General features: G+C 37.7%; 1 protein-coding gene across 1 annotated transcript in view; it reads right to left on the reverse strand.

The window, feature by feature from the left end:
- The window catches only part of LOC105213112 (dynein beta chain, ciliary), a 30,138-nt gene extending 12,336 nt beyond the window's left edge, over positions 1-17,802 (reverse strand). Inside the window, exons 1-15 of the mRNA XM_011185683.3 lie at positions 17,051-17,802; positions 16,488-16,640; positions 16,208-16,419; positions 11,901-12,142; positions 11,557-11,839; positions 11,231-11,496; positions 10,683-11,134; positions 8,935-10,505; positions 7,579-7,851; positions 4,369-6,357; positions 3,591-4,303; positions 3,175-3,527; positions 2,273-3,096; positions 277-638; positions 55-211 (exon numbers count right to left, since the gene is read on the reverse strand). Of these exons, the coding sequence (XP_011183985.2) occupies positions 55-211; positions 277-638; positions 2,273-3,096; positions 3,175-3,527; positions 3,591-4,303; positions 4,369-6,357; positions 7,579-7,851; positions 8,935-10,505; positions 10,683-11,134; positions 11,231-11,496; positions 11,557-11,839; positions 11,901-12,142; positions 16,208-16,419; positions 16,488-16,640; positions 17,051-17,771 (8,571 nt within the window). The 5' untranslated portion in view covers positions 17,772-17,802. The remainder of the gene's footprint in view (positions 1-54; positions 212-276; positions 639-2,272; positions 3,097-3,174; positions 3,528-3,590; positions 4,304-4,368; positions 6,358-7,578; positions 7,852-8,934; positions 10,506-10,682; positions 11,135-11,230; positions 11,497-11,556; positions 11,840-11,900; positions 12,143-16,207; positions 16,420-16,487; positions 16,641-17,050) is intronic.
- Positions 17,803-21,184: the final 3,382 nt, after the last annotated feature.

Below are 21,184 nucleotides of genomic sequence, written 5' to 3' on the forward strand. Positions count from 1 at the left end.
CAAAAGAGAATATGAAACATATGAGAATAGAGTATATAATTATGTCCGCCCAACCTTCAAGTCATTTATGCCATAACCCTTTTTCAATTGTATTTGCACCACTTCCAAGCTGGAAATAAAAGCAGCGAGTCGAGATAATGACTGTTTACCGCTGCCACCAACGCCAACTAACAGTGCACTGCCTCGTGGCGACTCTAAGATGCGGTTTATTCTGGAAAGTTTTGGAAGATTTAAATGTAACTGATTACATCCAAATCACTGAAACTGCCTCGTTACCTGCACACATGCATCATGGCATCCTCGAAGAGCACTAAATTCATTGCCGCCACAAGATCATTATACGATGCCATTGCTTCCTGAAGGAGTTTGTGAAGCTCAGTCCAACCCATAACGGGCATGTACTTGGGTTCACCAATTCCTCCAGCGAAATGACAATATATATTCGGTTTGTCGAATATCACTGATTCGTCAATTTCCTCAAAAGACTTTTTCACTATGTCGTGTTGCATCTTCGTAAAACTGTCAATGTCTTTATCGTCGATTAATTTATCGCCATAGACACGTTGGGTCTCGTGCTGCCAAAGACGTATAAGATCGGATGAACAGGTCAAACAATCGGCTGTGCTGAAAAGTAAACCCTGAAAGGGAGAGATACATGTATTGCTGGTGAGCTTATTACTCATTCCAATCACATACTGCACCTTCAAAGTCAACTCATTGACTTCTTGGTTAAACTTAAACTGGAGTTCGATAAATTTTTACCCAGTACCCGATCTATAACCATGTTTTCCCTCGGTCGATAAAATATAAAGAAATTAGGTAAAAAGACAATGTTTCATTATTTTATTCACAAATTGAAATCTAATTTTCTTTTATTTTGGGTCATAACATTTAAAATCTCTTCCTCCGTCACGACTATATCTCTATGGATACTTGAGATTTTTTTTAGGTAAAAAGACAATGTTTCATTATTTTATTCACAAATTGAAGTCTAATTTTCTTTTATTTTGGGTAATAACATTTAAAATCTCTTCCTCCGTCACGTCTATATCTCAATGGATATTCAAGAGAGCCATTCCGTTCAGGCGTGCTTCTCCAGTTTTATTTCTTAAATATGTTTTAAGCCTGCGAAGTGAGGAAAACGAACGTTCACTTGAAGCGACAGATATAGGGAATGTTGCTCCAATCTTTAAAAAACGATGCACTGTTTTGAAAATTTTTGCATCGCAACAATTCAACGCGTCTAAAAAAGTTTTAGATCTCTTTGTTTGATTTAACTAGTTCCTGAAAATATATTCAAAATTTTAGTTAGAAAATATAATCTGAAGAAAAGATTTTTTAACCTTTTCCACATTCTAAATTCAGCAACGAAATCATCAGGATCTTCTACATCAGCGGACCATTGCTTTTCTAAAACACGAACAGTCTCCTGCATCTCAATAACGTCAAGATTTATGCATTTATTTGGCAAAATGTTTTCAATTTTGCAAAGCAGTTCTCGATGTTTTAAAAATCGTTCATTGATTTGGACCAAAAAATTATCTAAAAACGGCATATAAATTGATCTGCGGTAATATTCTTCCGGTTCGCCTTCATAATTGTCGCGATTAGTTTGCCGTTTCGCCAAGCGCGGAATTTTAATTTCTAAATCTAATTCTGCGGCTATTGTTTTAACTGATTCAAAAATTAGTTTAAACGATTGTTCAATTAATAAGTAAAGTTGTGTATCTAATTCAGACCAGTTTTTTCTGGTTGTTTTTATTAAAAACATAGACATTTTAGTTAAGACACTCAAGTATTTTTTTTGCAAATATCATAATTTTTTTTAATTTAAATTTATTTCACAAGGAACGAAAACTGAAAGTCATAATAAATGAGTTTTTATTGTTCCTGTATTATGATTAACAGTAAAGTGTAAAAAAAATAATAGAAACCTTATTGGTGACTTTTCAGTTCAGAACTAATTTCGCCCCTGGTTGAACTCATAGGTCTGTCAAGCTCTTGTAGTTGTAAATTCATTCGCCTCGCAGAGTGAAGGCGTAGCCTAATTCAGTTCAGTTGCTATATTTTGATAATTACCAGACTCTGTTTCGCCATGACACTAACGAGTGATTTGCATTCCTCTCAAACCCACTCGTTTAACATCACTTTTCTTTTTCATGTGGCCTAACCCTATCCAAACACGTTTGTTGACTATACCTTTTGCAACTTTTGAAAGAGTTGATTTATAGTAAAATAAACAAATATTATATTGATTTATTCCAACACTCACCTGAAAGACGTTGCTGATGTCCCTCAAATTGAATATGTAATGTGATTTTATTGCTGTCGGCAGGAAAACCTGCATAGCCTTGTTATGAAGAGTCAGTGTTGCGGCAACAATGTTAGATGTCATGCGCGTCACTATCGGATTAAACTTCTGTTCAGCATTTGTGAAATGCTGTGACAAGATCGTTGAAAAGATCGAACTGATGGATTCACCACTGGGAAAGCTCACGGCCAACACACAGAAATGCCGCTGGAGGCGTGGATTTATAGTAAAACTGCCAGCTGTCGGATTCATACAAGCTACATACTGGCAATTGTGTATATCCTTTAACGAAAGCTTATTACGATCATACCAATGTCCGTAGTCCAGATGTTGACGAATAATGGTGTGCGGTTGTACGGTGCCATAACAGTCAACCGCCGGCATATTCATATCGTCAATGTAGTAGATGAGTGTTTTATTACCTGGTGGACCATAGTTACGCCCCGCTTTCTTCTCCAACGGCTTCTCCAGTATTTTTTGCAGCATTTCCGATGTGGTGTAGTAGTTGAATGGAATCGTAGTGACCGCATAATTCTCATTGAGTGCCTGGAGCTTTTCATTTACCAATACCGTTTTGCCACAACCGGCGGTGCCTACCAACATAACAGGATGTCTCATATTCATGAGTAGCTCGAGGAAGAAGCGTACACGTATCGATTCGGAGGTGTGCACCAGCACTGCTTGTAACGGTAAATCGGATTCCAATTCAAATTTTGGAATTTTTTCTGTCCACGAGAGAAAAGTTTTAGTTTCTGTATCGAGAAAATAGTCGAACACTGTGCCGCCTATGGAAGATAAATGGAAACAATTTTTTTTTTTGATTTTGTTGACAACTATTCCAATTGATAATAAGTTATACTTACCCTGTGGGAATTTTACGGTTTTGAACTCATTTACCCACCATTTGCTGAATTCGACTCGATAGTCGATCGCTTGATCCTGGAACATAGCCGATCCGAATGCCCAAACACAAGCAAAAACGAAATACAGTTCATGCCATTCTTTTGGACAATCGGCTGGTGTGTTCGTAGGCGTCAAGAAGCATTCCAACAGATGACATAACATCTGTATGTGTGCCATCTCGGCAATGGGTGTAATTTTTTTAAAGCGTGTGCGTATAGTCTCTAGTGAGGCCGGTATATATTTATCGAAAAGCATTACCAAATTGGACTTTTCGGAGGGTATTTTACGTGTTTCCACCCAACTGCTGACATATCTTTAGAAATATAAAAACAACATTTTAGTAACAATGCAGTAGAAATCAACTGCATTTACTTACGGATTCCAACCCAAATCTTGTGGATTTATGTAGAGTATGCCTGCTCTAGAAACTGTTGCCGGAGTGGCTGTTCTCAAATTGGAAATCTCAAAAAGCAAGCGCATCGAAGGTGTCAGCGCAATGCGCTCGTTACTGGCCAAAGTCAACACTTTGTTATCGTCCATAACAGTATTTAAGCTCTCAATCCACATTGGATCGATATCGCCATCGAGCACAATCCATTTGGGCTGATCACCCGTTATGTTTGCTTGATCTCGCATTATCACCGAAAACAAGCCATCCTTCCACTCACGTGTTGCCGGATTGATGATACCGAAAAGTTCATCATTGGTAACGGCTTTTGGATTTAGATCGTTAAAAATCGGTTTTCTTTTGATATTCTGATAAGTGCGCAGTAGTGTTTTCCACACTTGTGTCTTGCCGGTACCAGCATTGCCCACAATGAAAACGGAATGTCGCACTTCTAGTAATTCTTCGAGTTGTACAACTTTCAATATAAAGTTATCTTCGGGTTGTAGTAGTAGATCAGAAGCGGCCTGTTTCACTGTACGCTCGAAATCTTGATCACGTTTTCTGGGCACATCCAAAGCGGGAAACAAATCGCTAATGAGACCCATAAAAACTGGCATATCATCAGTGACGATCTTCGGTATGTTGAAGTCACGTAAGGCGCGCATGAGTACCTCTTCTTCGGGACGGCCAGGGTCGCCACGCTGAAATGAGCAAAATATACCATGAATTAAGATGTCCATAGTGTCCACAACTACACATTTTTTACCTTGAGTGAACCAGCGACTACCAGCACAGACTTAATTGCTCTTAGTCCCCAATCGTAGTGATCTTGTTTGGAGAGCAACTCCTTACAAAGCGTGTAGAGTGTAATAAATTTTCTAGCCAATACTCGCGCATCTTGGAAACCCTCAGCTACCAACATAATTTCACAAATCAGCTCGAAATCTGGTACAACCATAGCGCAGGGCCGAAAGAGTGCTTTCAAATTCTCGGGCAATTCCGTACGGCCGGCATAACCGGGATTCATGGTTATGAATATCCCCACTGTGGGCACACAACTAATGATTTCTCCCATGAAATTGAACTTTTTCTTCTTGTCGCGTATGGCATCTTGCACAGACTTCACCTGCACAGCTACCACTGAAAGTACTTCCACTGTGATGCGGTTGAACTCGTCGAAACAGCCCCATGCACCAGTTTGCGCCAATCCTTTGTAGATATTACCACATGACTGATAGTCCATTTGCTCCGAGCAATTGAAGACGTATACCATAATACCCAGTGCGCGGCCCAAATCTTTAGTGGTTTCAGTTTTACCTGTACCCGCCGGACCAGCTGGACCACCGCCCATAATCAAGTGCAACGACTGTGTCAGTGTGATGTAACAGCGATCGGTAAGCGGTGTAATGACAAGACGTGGTGTATTACCCAAATATTCGTGCGAATACTGAAACTGTGCATCGCAGATATTGGCAAAACAATCTTTTTCATCTTCATCGTAGCGATGGCGTAATTGTGATTGCCACATGAATGCCGAACCCGAATCCAGTTTGGCTTGGATCATTTTAGCGACAACATCGCGCGAATGTACATCAATTGTGCATATGGTCATGATCTTTTGGCGATCTCCTTTGGTCAGCTCGCCCAGCAGTAGTGTGATGAGCAAGCTCAACTGAGAGATCTGTTTTTTATAATAGTCCTTGATGGCATTATCGTAACCTTCCTCCAAACGACCGAAGGCAATGTTCACCTCAGTGGACCACCAAATTTGTGATCCACAAAGTGACACCTGTGCAGGATAGTCGAATAACCATTGTTCACGTTGCTTTTCCTCATAGGCGACTACAGCTTCGGAAACATAATGACGTAACGAGGCACGCATGGCCGCTTGGACGCGATTCAGCCACACCTCCACCGGGCCGCGTATACTCGCCAATTCATTGAATTCTACATATTCACCATCCTTGGCATACATACCCGAAGCTGTGTCGATTTCATTCGATTCATCTCGATTAAATTTCAAACGTGCTATCGAATCAAAAAGCTTAGTCAAATGTTTGGTGACCATGTCTGGCTGAATGCCATTGCTCAGCACATCAAGCAGATCGGCCGATGATACAAAGTAGAAACGAGGAAAAGCTAAACGTTTCGTTTCCAAATACTCTGCCAGTGCCTTCTCACACAATGTAAGCTCCTTCTGCAGATGCTCCAAACGTTCGATCAAACCGGGTCGATTTGTCGACGCCACCACATTGGATGATACGGACATTTCTTCCATTAATATGCGAAATTCAGCGTCGATGCGATCGAAACGATCCGAGTCGACTGGCAATTGTTTACGTATGTCTTCGGAACTCATGAAGATACTTTCTAGATGGGTCCAAGTGCGTTGCACCTCAAACCAGACGGTAATCACCTGATCGGCTACCATCAGTTTGTTCTGCCAAGTTGACACCTCCTCAAGGAAGTGCGCAATGTACTTCGATGTTATCAGATTTTGTAAACAGACCTGATTATCTTCGAGAGTCTCTATGAGTTCCTCCGATGCCTTGAGGAGATTACAGCCGGTGCGTGGATGGAGTTCATGATCGAATTCCATCGCAGACCAAGTGGTATGTAAGTCCCGTAGTACTTTCTCCATTGACATCTCTTTCACTGCTTTATCGACGATATTCTTCACCTCCTCCTCGCATTCATGCAAATTAAGACCCAACAACTCGGCAAGCGTCGTTTCATGATCCATTATGAATTTCACCTGAAAGAGCCATCATACCGATAAAGATTTTAATCTTTATATAAAAACATTTCTCACATATATAGAGAATTACACTGTGCTACTAGTTTCAAATATATAAAAGTATTGTGGGAATGCTACTATTTAAATCTTATTGTCCGTAAATTAAATTGCTTAACTTATTTGCATACCATGCAGGTGAAAATATCTGGGACAACACAAACATATACGCGGACGGGCGTTATTTACACAGAACTTACCGTTATGTCCTTCGGTAAAGCGGCTAGACTCTGCAAAGAGATATTATTTACAAAAAGAAATGCACAACGTATCAATCTAAACTTATAACTGTATATACATAAGAAGTAAACGGAGGAGCATTTTTAAGATGGTTGAATATCTATGATAACGTATATATTTCTGTATATAGTAATTGAGTTCTTCTAATCGGTTCATGCGGTTTTGGACAGTTATTGTACGATTTTAAACATTTTTAGATGAAAATTGGCGAACCTTAGATACACTTAATAGCATCCTCCTATACATAGCCTTCTATACCCTAATCGAAATGAGAATATCCAAATTGGTTATGAAATCAAACAAAATTCATGTATGTGGCTCATAGAGAATCACTTGTGCTATAGAGAATCACCCCAGAATAATTAATAAATTAACTGTTTTGATATCTTTAAGCAAACTTTGGAACTTATATAAGACTCACCCTAAAAACCCTTATACATTTCCTGATAGAAATTAGAACCGATGTTTTAATTTAAGAAAAATCAGAAGGGTCCAAAAAATAAATTTAGCATTAACTTTGAGAATAAATTCAATTCCTTTCAAATTGAGATTTAATTAAATCTATAAAAATTTTACAAAAATTATTGGTGATATAAATCATACTAGGAAATTACTATAACTTCAAAAATATTTCTCTCTAGAATTGCACAAACTTAAAAATGCTCTCACGCTAGAAAATTAGTGTGTTACATATGATATTTACAAAGAATTTAAAAATATAATACATCAAAATAGTGACTGTACAGTTCGTGCGCCTCTCTCGAGATTATACCTATCTATATATACAGATTTATAAATCTTTTATTGAGAGTAACGCACGTGCTTGAGAAATAGAGATTATTAAAAAAATTGGTAGAAAATCGTACATATTTACAGTGTTAGAGATTTGTATATATGAACATGTATATTCAAAGTACGGTTCACTTTGTTAAGTAAAATAACCTTGGTGGAGTTCATAAGTTGATTCCAATGACGTTCACGTATGGCTGGATTCTGCAATTCCCCAACAGCGCGCAACGAAGTCAGCATATTCTTAACGGTTGATTCCAAATTTATGAATGTGTCCCATGAGCGCATTTCTTTGTCCAATAAACGTATATCTTTGGCGAACTTTTTGCACTCAATATCCATATTCTCGACATCCACTTTACGCCATGGCGTCGTTTTCCAGTCTTCGATGCAGGTCTGAACGATGTATACATAGTCCCACAATTGCTGGTTGGAGATCACGTAAATAGTTATTTAGTATAATACATTTTTAAGAAACCTTCTTATATGAGAGTTACACAAAAATGCTCTCATATAGTTTGAGTAAAAATAGGAAAAAATAAAGATAGGAATTACCTGATAATACATGCAATATCATTATATGAAAAATTAATCAGTTACTTATAAATATAATGCATTAAAGTACAAAATATGCTTTTTAAGGATATATTTGAATAAAATAGTTTATAGAAAGAATATTATAACATTTGTATGAAAGAGAGAGTGGTTTTACTAAAATATATATTGTTTTTGGAAAAATTATAGTATAGTAGTAAAATCAATTTAAAAAATAATGCATTTTATGATTTATAACACCTACGCCATTCCTTCGTAGTTGTTTTTATGGTAAATAGTAAACATTCAAATTATATACTAACTCTTGAGCTAAATGGTAAATTCATGGTAATAATCATCTCATTTCCCTTTTTATAATGTATGTTGTATATACATAAATAATATATGTATGTCTGATCTAATGCAAGATCTATTAAAGATCCACTTAGACATCTTTGGGCCGTCGAAATGTGTTCAAAACAATTTAGGCACATAATAAAATATAGGAAAAGAAAGAAACAATAACTCAAATTCTGTATTTAATCTCAATCAAACTTCAGTACTCAAAGTATATGTAGGTTCTAAATTGCTGAATTACCTTACCTACAACGTTATTTAGCCTAGAGGCGCATTCATTATTCAAATATTTATTTATTAAGCATAAAATATATTAAACATTATTGTTTTCTCTTCAGTAGAAGCTTGATCTTTTGAATAATTGTTAATATGAAATCCTACGCCACCGCAATGAGAACCGGGATCATGCTTACATTACAACATAGAGTTATATAGCCTCTAAATAATGTATTTCCCATACTAAGACACTATAAAGAGTTGGGTAATTCTTTTTTGAATGAAAAAATTTGTGTGTCCATCCAAATGTATCCAAAATGCAAAAAAGGCTTTCACAAAATATTGCACTTTCTTTTCAAAAATACTTTTATCCAAACATTTTTTAAAAACGAAAATGGTTACCTTCAACATACGTAACTCCTTGCGACATTGCTTCAATGCTTTGAATTCCGGTATATTAACCTCAAACAAACTTCCCGACTGTTGTATTTCACGCATTTCACATTCCAGTCGGTATATGTCATCATTTATATGATCAATCAGTAGGTAGGGCTTGTGACAATCAAACCGGAAGAATTTGTAATGTTTAAAAATCTCCCGAAATAGTTGTGTATGTGTCTCAAACTCGGTCACCTTATTGCGTATGCGTACCACCTCTGTGGCCTGCAAAGGTGACACTTGTTGTTTCACAGTCGTTGCAATTTTCTTCGTGTTCACCCACTGCTCGGGTAACTCTTGTAGCAACACATTCACCTCTTCCGGTATATCCATGTCGAAGTATTTCAACAGTTGTATGGTCTCTTGCATAGGTTCGAACATATTATCGGTTTTGACAGCGCGTTCCTTCACCTGCATCAGATAGGCCATAATGTTGACAAGACCATCATAGTCACCCTCCTTGACAGTCTGCAGGAGACCTTCATCGGCCTTGCGTATAAAACTACTCAAGTCCATGAGATTGTTAGTAACGGTGTTTACGAGATGTTCCTTAAACATATTTCCCCATTTGCAAACTGTATTGAGTAGTGCCTGTCTGAATGGTCGCACATCTACTTGAAACCATGAATTGAAAATTTGAAAAGGTGCAATATCTTCGATTTCATTAAATAACGATTCATAGTTATCGATTTGTTCACGGAACGCCTCGATTGTGGGTGCACATGGTTGTGGAGCGCTTGGTTCTTTCATCAACACCAGCTCGATTTCGTCCACATCCAAAATACGTCCATATTCAAGGAAATATTCCATGCATTCATGACGATCATCCAGCCACAGATAGGAATAACGTTCGAATTGACGACAAAATAGCGATGCTTCTTCCATAACACGGTCGACACCGTTCAAAATCTCACGACGCATATCAATAATATCTTGGTTTTCCTTAACCATATCACCATAATTGCGTTTCTCATTCTTCTTTACACGTTTGATTAATGTGGCCATCTTCATTATGTCACGCATTAGCTCGATTAGCATATTATTAAAACCCATCGTGTCTTCGGGATCAAGCGAGGGCACAAACACCAAATTCGGTTCTACCAACTCTAAGCGTGATTCGAAAAGTGGAGCGCAATTATTATCAGGATCCATGTTCTCCGCCAAATAGCCAACACTTACACCCACGGTCTTCAATATATTCTCATAGACAATATTGTCCACAAAGTCCACATAATTCAACCAAATTTCATCTTCTTGTCTACTCTCCATGTTAAATTGAATTACATTGTCCTTTAGTAAGTTGTGGATTTCTAAGGAGGCGGCTTGAATCTCTGCATAACGTTTTGCAGTACGATCCGGACGTTCTTCAATAGAAAGCACGGTATCTTTTTTGGAATCTTTGCGTTCGAAAAGTGGTTGCTTTGCCCAAACCGACATAAGTTGGCCAATTTGTTGCAGATTACTTTGGGTGTGATGCATACGATTTTGTAAAGCCGCGACTGGAGTACGTAGTTTGTCTAGATATGTGGTGATGTCTGCAGAAAATCCAAAACATTTACAATTAAATATAAGATAAATAAATGTTAAAAATTGTATGCTGACTTATAAAAGAGAAGACATTTAGTCGAAATAAAATGTTGGAGTACCAACACACCCAAAGAATTCTTAAAAATAGCGTCTATCATCCTCTACATTTTCTTTCCAATACTTACCTTCGGAATTCCACACTAACTCATTTACACCAATCACCACCAAATCATCGATTTGTTTAATCTCCGATTCGATCAATTTCAGTTCAACCGGTGAACTATTCTCCTGTATAGAGTTATACCAGTCAATGGTCTTTTCGAGATTCAAAGTGTAGGTGCGGAAAGTTTCGTTTTTATCAGCGAAATTCAAAGCGATCTCCGGTATACCCTCCACAGCCATTTGCTTCAAATAGTGCACCTCGCGCAGAATGCTGAAGAGTTCCGGACTGAAATTCAATATCAATGAATTACTATTAGGATCGCGTGCAATTAGTGAAACTTTCAGATTCGTTTCGATTTGTTCGGATAATTTTTCACTCCATTCATCGAAGGCGCAGGTTTTATGTATGCCCAGACGACGCATCAAACGCTCGTAACGTGTAAATATATCCATGGCGATTTCAGACTTTGTTATGCTGAGTTGAGTGGCGTGGAATAGTTAATTGAGGAAAACAGAAATGAAAAGATGATAAAATCATATGTGGTTAAGTGTGTTCGTAAACTAAGCTCACTCATGTTGTAGCTTCTGAAAATTTTGGACTGGACTGCTGATGCGTGCTTCCAGTTGATTACACCAGCGTATGAAGGCGGCTACCGGTGGACAGTTATAATCGGGATACAAATTCTTGTTCACTTGTTGCAGATCAATTTGCTTATAAAATATATCCTCACACATGGTCATTTCCACTTCGAGCATTTGTACGATCTCTGTGTAACGCTGTGTAAATTGCTCCTTAATTTTAGGACGATCAATTACGCTGCCCACAATATGTATGAGCTAAAAGTGGAAAATACAGAATCTAACAAAAACTTAAAATTTTCGTTAAACACCTCGTACCTTGAACATACTCTCCAAATTGTGGCAATCATCAAATGCTTGACACAATATAGCGGCTAGTTTCATGTCCAATTCTAGTATGTGTGTTTGAAAATTCTCGAAATCCTCATCGAATTCATGATCGTCGGGATCGAGCACGTCATAAGACTTGGAGGCGAATGCCGTGAAATATTGATTGAACTCCACATATACCGCAGTGATGCGTGTGCTCAATTGGCGACCGCGAAGACCACCGATTTCAACTTTCTCTAATTTCAAGAATTCAATCACAGTAAAGAAGAACCTAATGCAAAAAAAGCATAGTTTATAACAAAATATGTTAAAGAAGATATGCTAAAACATACCATTGTATTGTGTTTAAACGCTCCAAAAATGCATTAAAGCGATTGAAGACGGAATTTGGATGAAAAGTCCAGAAAATCGGTGGTCTCTCTTCAGGCGTGGGAAAGAAGTCCGCCAAATTTTCCTTGTAGTGATCGAAAAGCTCTCGAAAGAATTTCAATATTTGTATAGATTGTGTAAGCCGTTGCATTGCCTCATCAATGTCGCTATGAAATATCGACGAAGGATCGAGATAACGCTTGGCCTTAAAGAGGAGAAGGTGCATATGAAAAGTGTTATGGTTAATTTCAAGGGATGTGTTTTTGATTATCTAACTAATTTGCACTTCTCGTCTTCCTTGTGGTATGTAGATTAATTTAATCTGATAAAAAATAAGAACGTATATGCGTCTCGGAATGGTTAATGTATTTTGTAGGAGTATTTTTTCTCAGAAATGTGAGAATTGTGAAATGTTAGTCGTTAAATTGGATCAAACCAATATCTCAATCTCTTGGCATAATTAATTATTTAAGATCTCTAGTCTGAACGTCCAGAGTTATCTTCTAACTTTAAATTCAGTCACTAACTCTAATCCGTAATCCGAATTTGATGGGCTTTTGAATAATTTTGTATACTATACTATTGGAGGATGGGATCATGTGTACAAGTTCACGCAAGTGAGGAAAGTTTTTGATTGTCATTCACTAGGGAGTGGCCAGAGACGATTCTTCTCCACATGGTTCAAGCAGCTCACGACTTCCGGTTTTAGACCAAGTATCCTCTGGGTAGCCAACAGACATCCGTTTGAAGGCGAGCTAAAGTGAGAAGGCGAAGCCCGCTTATGCGGTTGTGCGTAGGGCTTGGGACCCACCACATAAAAACGAAATACCAATGAAAAATCTACGAAAGCCTCGGATGAGACACCCCCCTATTGATGACGACCACTGCAAACGTTTTAAGGATAATGATATAAGGGCATGCACCTGGAATGTCCGGACCCTTAATTGGGAAGGTGCCTCTGCCCAGCTGGTTGATGTCCTCATACGACTCAAGGCTGACATCACCGCCATCCAAGAAGTGCGATGGACGGGACAAGGACGGAAGAAGGGGGGTCCTTGTGACATCTACTACAGCGGCCATATAAAGGAGCGCAAATTTGGTGTTGGATTTGTGGTGGGAGAGAGACTCCGTCGCAGAGTCCTGGCATTCACCCCGGTAAATGAACGTCTTGCGACAATCCGCATCAAAGCGAGGTTCTTCAACATATCGCTGATTTGCGCCCACGCCCCAACGGAAGAGAAGGACGATGTGAGCAAAGATGCTTTCTATGAGCGCCTAGAACGCATCTATGAGCGCTGCTCCCGCCACGATGTAAAAGTCGTGCTTGGCGATTTTAACGCCAGGGTGGGTAAAGAAGGTGTCTTTGGCACAACAGTCGGAAAATTCAGCCTCCATGACGAAACATCGCAAAACGGCCTGAGGCTGATCGACATCGCTGGGGCCCGAAATATGGTCGTCTGTAGTACCAGATTCCAGCATAAGAAAATACATCAAGCTACTTGGCTGTCTCCTGATCGAAACACGCGGAACCAAATCGATCACGTTGTGATAGACGGAAGACATGTCTCCTGTGTTTTAGACGTGCGTACGCTCCGTGGACCAAATATAGACTCGGACCATTATCTGGTTCTGGAAGGTTCGACGTCGAAAAGCTGCAATCGCAACAGACAGCCACGAAATACTCTACTCGACTTGCACCTCGGTATAAGGGAACTGTGGAACGGCATCTCAAACTTACTGCGTACCGCTGCAGCCGAAACAATTGGTTTTCGGCAACGACAAAAAACAAGCTGGTACGATGAGGAGTGCCGTCTCGCAGCGGAGAGAAAACAGACTGCCTACCTCGCAACGTTGCAAACGACCACAACACGTGCGGGATGGGATAGATACCGAGAGCTGAAGAGGGAAGCGAGACTCATCTGCAGACAAAAAAAGAAAGAGGCCGAAATGCGTGAGTACGAAGAGCTTGAGGAGCTGGCAGGCAGAGGGAATGCTCGAAAATTTTATGAAAAAATGAAGCGACTTAACGAAGGTTTCAAGACCGGAGCATTCTCATGTAGAGACCAAGGTGGTAATCTGGTAACCGATGTCCAGGGCATACTGGGATTATGGAAGGAACACTTCTCCGACCTGCTGAATGGCAGTGAGAGTACAACACCGGGAGATGGCGAACCCGATCCCCCAATCGATGACGATGGAACAGATGTTCCATTACCCAACCATGAAGAAATTCGAATAGCAATTACCCGCTTGAAGAACAACAAAGCAGCGGGGGCCGATAGATTACCGGCAGAACTATTCAAATACGGCGGCGAAGAACTGATAAGGTGCATGCATCAGCTTCTTTGCAGAATATGGTCGGAAGAAAGCATGCCTGACGATTGGAACCTCAGTGTGCTCTGCCCAATCCATAAAAAGGGAGATCCCACAATCTGCGTCAATTATCGTGGGATCAGCCTCCTAAATATCGCATACAAGGTTCTATCGAGCGTACTGTGTGAAAGACTAAAGCCCACCGTCAACAAACTGATTGGACCTTATCAGTGTGGCTTTAGACCTGGAAAATCGACAACTGACCAGATATTCACCATGCGCCAAATCTTGGAGAAGACCCGTGAAAAGAGGATCGACACACACCCCCTTTTTGTCGATTTTAAAGCTGCTTTCGACAGCACGAAAAGGAGCTGCCTTTACGCTGCGATGTCTGAATTTGGTATCCCCCCAAAACTAATACGGCTGTGTAAATTGACGTTGAGCAACACCAAAAGCTCCGTCATGATTGAGAAGGACCTCTCCGAGCCGTTCGATACCAAACGAGGTTTCAGACAAGGTGACTCACTATCGTGCGACTTCTTTAACCAGATGCTGGAAAAAATTGTAAGAGCTGCAGAGCTAAACCGAGAAGGTACAATCTTCTACAAGAGTGTACAGCTCCTGGCGTACGCCGATGATATTGATATCATCGGAAGCAACCACCGCGCCGTTTGTTCTGCTTTTTCCCGCATGGATAAGGAGGCGAAGCGAATGGGTCTGGAGGTGAATGAGGACAAGACGAAATATCTCCTGTCATCAAGCAAACAGTCGGCGCATTCGCGTCTTGGCTTCCACGTCACTGTTGACAGTTATAACTTCGAGGTCGTAGATAATTTCGTATACCTGGGAACCAGCATCAACAACACGAACAATGTCAGCCTCGAAAACCAGCGCAGAATAACTCTTGCCAACAGGTGCTACTTTGGACTGAGTAGGCAATTGAACAGTAAAGTCCTCTCTCGACGAACCAAAATCAAGCTCTACAAGTCGCTTATCATTCCCGTCCTGCTTTACGGTGCAGAAGCTTGGACGATGTCAACATCAGATGAGACGACACTAGGAGTTTTCGAGAGGAAAATTTTGCGCAAGATTTATGGTCCTCAGAACATTGGCAACGGCGAATACCGCAGACGATGGAACGATGAGCTGTACGAGTTATACGACGACATTGACATAGTTCAGCGAATAAAAAGACAGCGGCTACGCTGACTAGGTCATGTTGTCCGAATGGACGAAAACACTCCAGCCCTGAAAGTGTTCGATGCAGTACCCGCCGAAGGAAGCCGAGGAAGGGGAAGGCCTCCACTCCGTTGGAGGGACCAGGTGGAGAGCGACCTGGTTACACTTGGGATCTCCAACTGGCGCCGAACTGCGAAGGAGAGAGAGAGGTGGCGCACTATCGTCGATTCGGCTATAACCGGCTAAACGGTTGCAACGCCAATCACATATTAAGTTTGCATGGTATTTCAGTTAAAAAGTGAGAAAAAGAAGACAAGTGATCATTTCATAATGACATTTCTTAAGTCTATTAAAACGAGAAGAAACCATGATGATGGTTGCTGTCGGATAAAATACGTTATATGTATGCACGTAATGAATTTGTAGTTTCCAACTCTGGATCAAGAATTGAAAATAATTTAGGAAGTCATAGTGAAAGGCGTGATCTCCGTATTATACAACTCAGTAATAATGTAACGTATTTTCAAAATAGCGAGCAGATAAAGTGAGCATGGGAAAGAAATGATAACCTGACAATCATAACATAGCTCAAAGCTAAGTTAACAATTGAATCGACAATCCATCGATCCGCTTGAGCCTTACGAATACCTCATATTAACAATATTTCGTTGTAAAATCTCCTTATTAAGATAATTTGAAGTTTCAAAAATTTAAAGTTTTTCTACCCTCAAATTCGAGTTTTAAAATATAAAGAAAAAGAAATTGCTTTACTACTTACCTGTTGTATAATGAGATTACATAATTGTTTCAGAATAACTGTTATTTTTGAGGAGTTACTATAATACCGTGAATTTCCCCACATTGTGCAAACCACATACATTAGTGGTATTAATAACGGTTTACATTCAGCAAAATCAATTTCTTCCAATTGCTGTATAGGACGCTTCAATGGATTAAGATAGAGTGTGATGTCTTTAGCTTCAGCCAATGCTACAACAAAATGATAAGTCTCATATGAATTTCCTATAAAAGAATGCATCTTTCTGCATCGTCTTTACCTGTTACTACGTTTTTGAATATCCCTTGAAAGCACGGATGATATGCACTATCGGTATATTCCAATACCAAAGCCATAGCACGTATACGCTCACCACGCAACTGATCGAATATGAAGGATAAGTTTTTCAGGCGATTATTCCAGAAAGCAATTTCTTGAAATTCAAAGTGAAAATTTAAGTTAAAACTAATGAAAGTTATTGAAAATGTAATTAATCATGAATTAAGAAATGATTTATTGAGATAACAATGTTTGAATACGATGGTGGATCAAAAGGTTCTTTAAAATTATAATATCGTAGATGATCTTGCTTGTTAAATATCTTGATAAGTTAAATATCATTCTTTGGTATGTTTCTTACATTTTACCTGACTTGAATGACATGGTAATGATATAGAGAGTATTCTTCATTCTACAGATTCTAATCAAAATCTTCAAGAAGTGAACTTTTTACCAAAGATCGATAACAGAGCATAGCTTAAGTAAGTAAATAAAAATTTAAAACTCGGTCTACCGGAGGAACAGTATGTATAATATTTCACAAAACGATTTTTTCATACTCACCAATTTGTGGCGTTGGGTTCTGGCCATTTTGAAATGCATTCGATGGATTTTCTTTGATGACTTCGTGTATTTGTTCAGCCCACTTAATAACCACACCCTCAATAGCACTTTTCAAATATAAATCAATAGCTATACGACGCGAATTATTTAATTTCGCTGCCAGTTTAACAATCAATTCGACACCAACTGGCATTGCGAGTATAGTTTCACCACTTACTTGCCCCTTCACCTGATGTACAGTGCTCTTCAAACTGTGCACATGTTTCTGCACATCCTGTGCAACCATTGTGGGCCACGACTTGTAGTTGACATCATTGGAGAGCAATGGTACAAGCACCTCCTCGACCAACGCGGACAGCTGATCGATGGTGCGTGTAGCCAAGTCACCGTAAATGATAAAATTACTACAGTCCTCGCGTGGCACTGGCTCGGGATGTTTCTTAATGAAATACACTCCCTTACTTTTTAACTGTGAGAGGGGAAAGGTAGTGGATGGTACCAGTTGTGCGGCTTGTGTGAGTATTATAATTAGAACCATAGGTACGGGCCGATCAAGAAATTCTTTTATAATAGCTTTGTGCTCCTCCACTGTTATAACACGTGTCCATTTTTCTGGTTTCAATTTCAATGATTTGACAACAAACGAGCCCATCAGCTCGAGGCGTGGATCTGGTCCTACGGCTGCAGCGGCTGCGGCTTCTGCGCTGGTGGAAGGCTCCATAGTCAATAATTTCTTACGAAATTACGACACAGTATTTGCTGAAAAATATTTAGTGGTTCAGTTTTAAGAGAAAAATGCTGTCGACAAAAGAATAGTAAGTTCTACAATAAGAACATTTTAGATATACCGCGTTTTTTTTTATTGAAAAGAGGGAATTAAGTAGCATGATTGATGTAATCGCAGGGTATTTACTACTGAGATCTTACTTACATAAATTTGTTGAAGTGGGATAAGCAGAATTCAGGGATTATGACGAGAATTAAAATATTACCTTTGAAAAAATTATATAAATATTTTGAAAAACACATTTTAACTAAATTATAAATTATCACCCCTTGAAGGTAACTTATTTACCTAAAAAATAGTTTAATAAACTAAAATTAAAGAATTACTCGGAAAAAAATATATTAAGTTTTTAATAGCAATTTTCAATAATTTATTAATGCAATTAACGTTTTGTATTTAAAAATGGCCTGAAAATATTTATTTTCAATATCACTTTTAGGTTATGTTAGCGTTTATGTTATGTAACCGAAAAGCTCTTCGTAAAGCTAAAATTCCTATACTTACAGTTAAATACACACATAAAATTCTTAGCCAACACAATTTTTAAATGCTTTCCACACTTTTAAAACAATTTGAAATAATTTAATAATAAAATTATTATTTTTTTTAATTCTCACCTTTTACAAGAAAATATTTCGGAATATTAAATTGTAACCACTCATCTTCAATATCAAACTAAAGAATGATGCAACGATTATCTATTTTCTCGGTACCAGTCAGTGAGGAAGTTCCCTTCAATTGACAACCATCGAAAAAATAACCGAGCCTTAACAACCACGCCACACACACCTTCCGACAAATGCATTTTGATAAACATCAACATAAATATTATTATTTGACAATATTTTATTGCACGCTACCAAATTACGTGCTGACTGATACCATCTCCACCAAAATGGCTTACTGTAATAATTGAAGGTATGAAGGAAATTAGGAGAAATGTCGTTATATTTTGTAATGTATTGTAACAAAATTTTATTAAAATAATTTAACGAATACATAGCGAATTTTTCTTAATTTATTGCAAAATTTTTGGCTCCAAATAATATATATATATATATTTTTTTTTTTATTTTAGGTGTGGTATATTTATTTCGAATATATTGCATATACTACTCAGTATTTACAAATAAACATATTAAGGGTGAATCATTCAGTGTTGATTGTAAATAGAAAATTACTTTGCTAAAGGTAGAAATCGAAATTTGTGTTATTAAGATCATAAAATACTTTTATTGCTAAATAATTTCTATAAATTCTAGTTGGCTATAAAAATTGGCGCTACATTGCATATGCTTCAATCTGGAGATCAAATTATCAACTATCAAATATCACTTCTAAAGAAGTACAGGTAAAAACTTTAATGGAGCACCCATTATATGCGTGATACTCGTATCCATCAAAGTCAATATCAATATGTAATTTATTTTATTAAAATAATATTTAAAACAAATAATGAAACGCTAAGTTGGGGTGTAACCGAACAATTTATTTATATATTCGGCATAGAGTCTAATAAAATAACGAAACATATTATATATTGTAAATGAGGGCTGAGGTAATTCCTGATCCAATTCAATTCGATTAATTTCCGTCACCAAGGTACACTATATCCAAGAATATACGCGCACCTAATTTGGGTAAGATATTTCACATATTAACCGATTTATAAGGTATTAAGGCCGCCAGAAGTTTGAAAAGAATTTAAGATAGAACTGGCCTGATTATGCCTATTTTAAACACAAAGACACACTATTATAAGGAAAACGACTCCTCTGAATTTCATAAAATTTCTGAAAGATTAATCTATAAAAAGTTATCCACAAGCACTGAAGTTCTCATGTGCAGTATCTGGGGCCTTGAAAAGTTGAAGTCCGATTGCGATGGAAAATATTATCTACCTAATTTCGTCGAAATTTGTCGAATAGTTCTTAAGATATGAACACATTTTCTATATATATATATTTTTTTTCTCTACCATCTTTTGTGTAAGATTTAGTGTTTCCAACGTGTTAATATTAATTCATTTTTATGCGTGGTTATTATGCGATCACCCATTCATCATACTGTATAATGGGATACTTAAGGAAAATGTGTGGAGTAAGTTTGGTTTCCTTGTCATGATCTCCTGTAAACAACTTTCTCTTTTATAACTTGATTTCTAGCTTAGCTATATCATTTCGGCATTTTGTGGTCCGATTACGCCCTTTTGCAATAGCAAACCTTCCATAGTGCCAATTAATGGTATTAGGTACATGAGGTATACATAGGGGAAGCACTGAATCGACTTTAGCCATATCACAATTAGCAGAAAACGATACTCACTTAAATTCATAAAGATATTTTATGTAGACGTTGATGGACTCTATTAGGTATCAAAGAGTTTGAAAATATTTAGTTCTATCGGTAAGAGGTTTCACTTCTTAAATGCACTATTTATGTAAAGTTTTATTACCATATCTCCAACAGTTTATCTCGTATATTTGAAAGTGATATCATTTGATATATTTTAATACTGTGTTATAAGGGAAGTAGGAAGTGATTTTATTACAATTTCACCTATTATCAAAATTAAAACTAAAGGCATTTCAATAATTTGATGACACACCCATTGTCCAATCTTTATACCGATTCATATGCCTGTATCATCTTAATATTGAAATTAAGTACTTCGTTTTTGTTCAACAATTAATCCACTTTAAGTGCTCTTAAGTAAATGTGACCATATGTTTCCACAACTTTTGACTTTTTTTGCATTTTATGGTCCGGTTTACCTTATCTGCAATACCAACTCCTTAAGTGTTCCATGTTATCTTATATACTATAAACAATTAAAGTTAATTGTAAGTTTTGTTTAATCTATACTAATAAAGAAAAAAGATTTGATTTAGGTTTTGATTGTTTTTTTGCGTCGAATAGGTTCCGAAACTACTTGACCGCTTTGAAAAATTCTTTCACTGTTGGAAGCTCACTATCTGCGGTGAACATATACTATATTAAATTTCCAAAGAAATGGATTAATACTAAAACTCCAATAACGTAATCCAAAGTGTGAATAAATTAACAAAAAAATAAATAAAAAAGATTTAATGTAAGAATTTTCTTCATTTTACTATTTTTCTTTGAATGTATATGTGTGTGTAAAAAATTATTACTTTAGACATTTTTGTTTAAACCCGTGCGGGATGCTAGTATTCAATAAACCTGATTTAATTATAAACGTACACTAACCATTTTCGCGATTTTCTAAGTTTTCAAAAATCTTCACATGGGTATATCTGAAATACCAATTCAATCAGTGTTGTAAATAATAATGTATTGAGTTTAACTATTATTGATATTTACAT

The sequence above is a fragment of the Zeugodacus cucurbitae genome, chromosome 2 (genome assembly GCF_028554725.1).
Source record: "Zeugodacus cucurbitae isolate PBARC_wt_2022May chromosome 2, idZeuCucr1.2, whole genome shotgun sequence".
Taxonomy (NCBI): Eukaryota; Metazoa; Arthropoda; class Insecta; order Diptera; family Tephritidae; genus Zeugodacus; species Zeugodacus cucurbitae.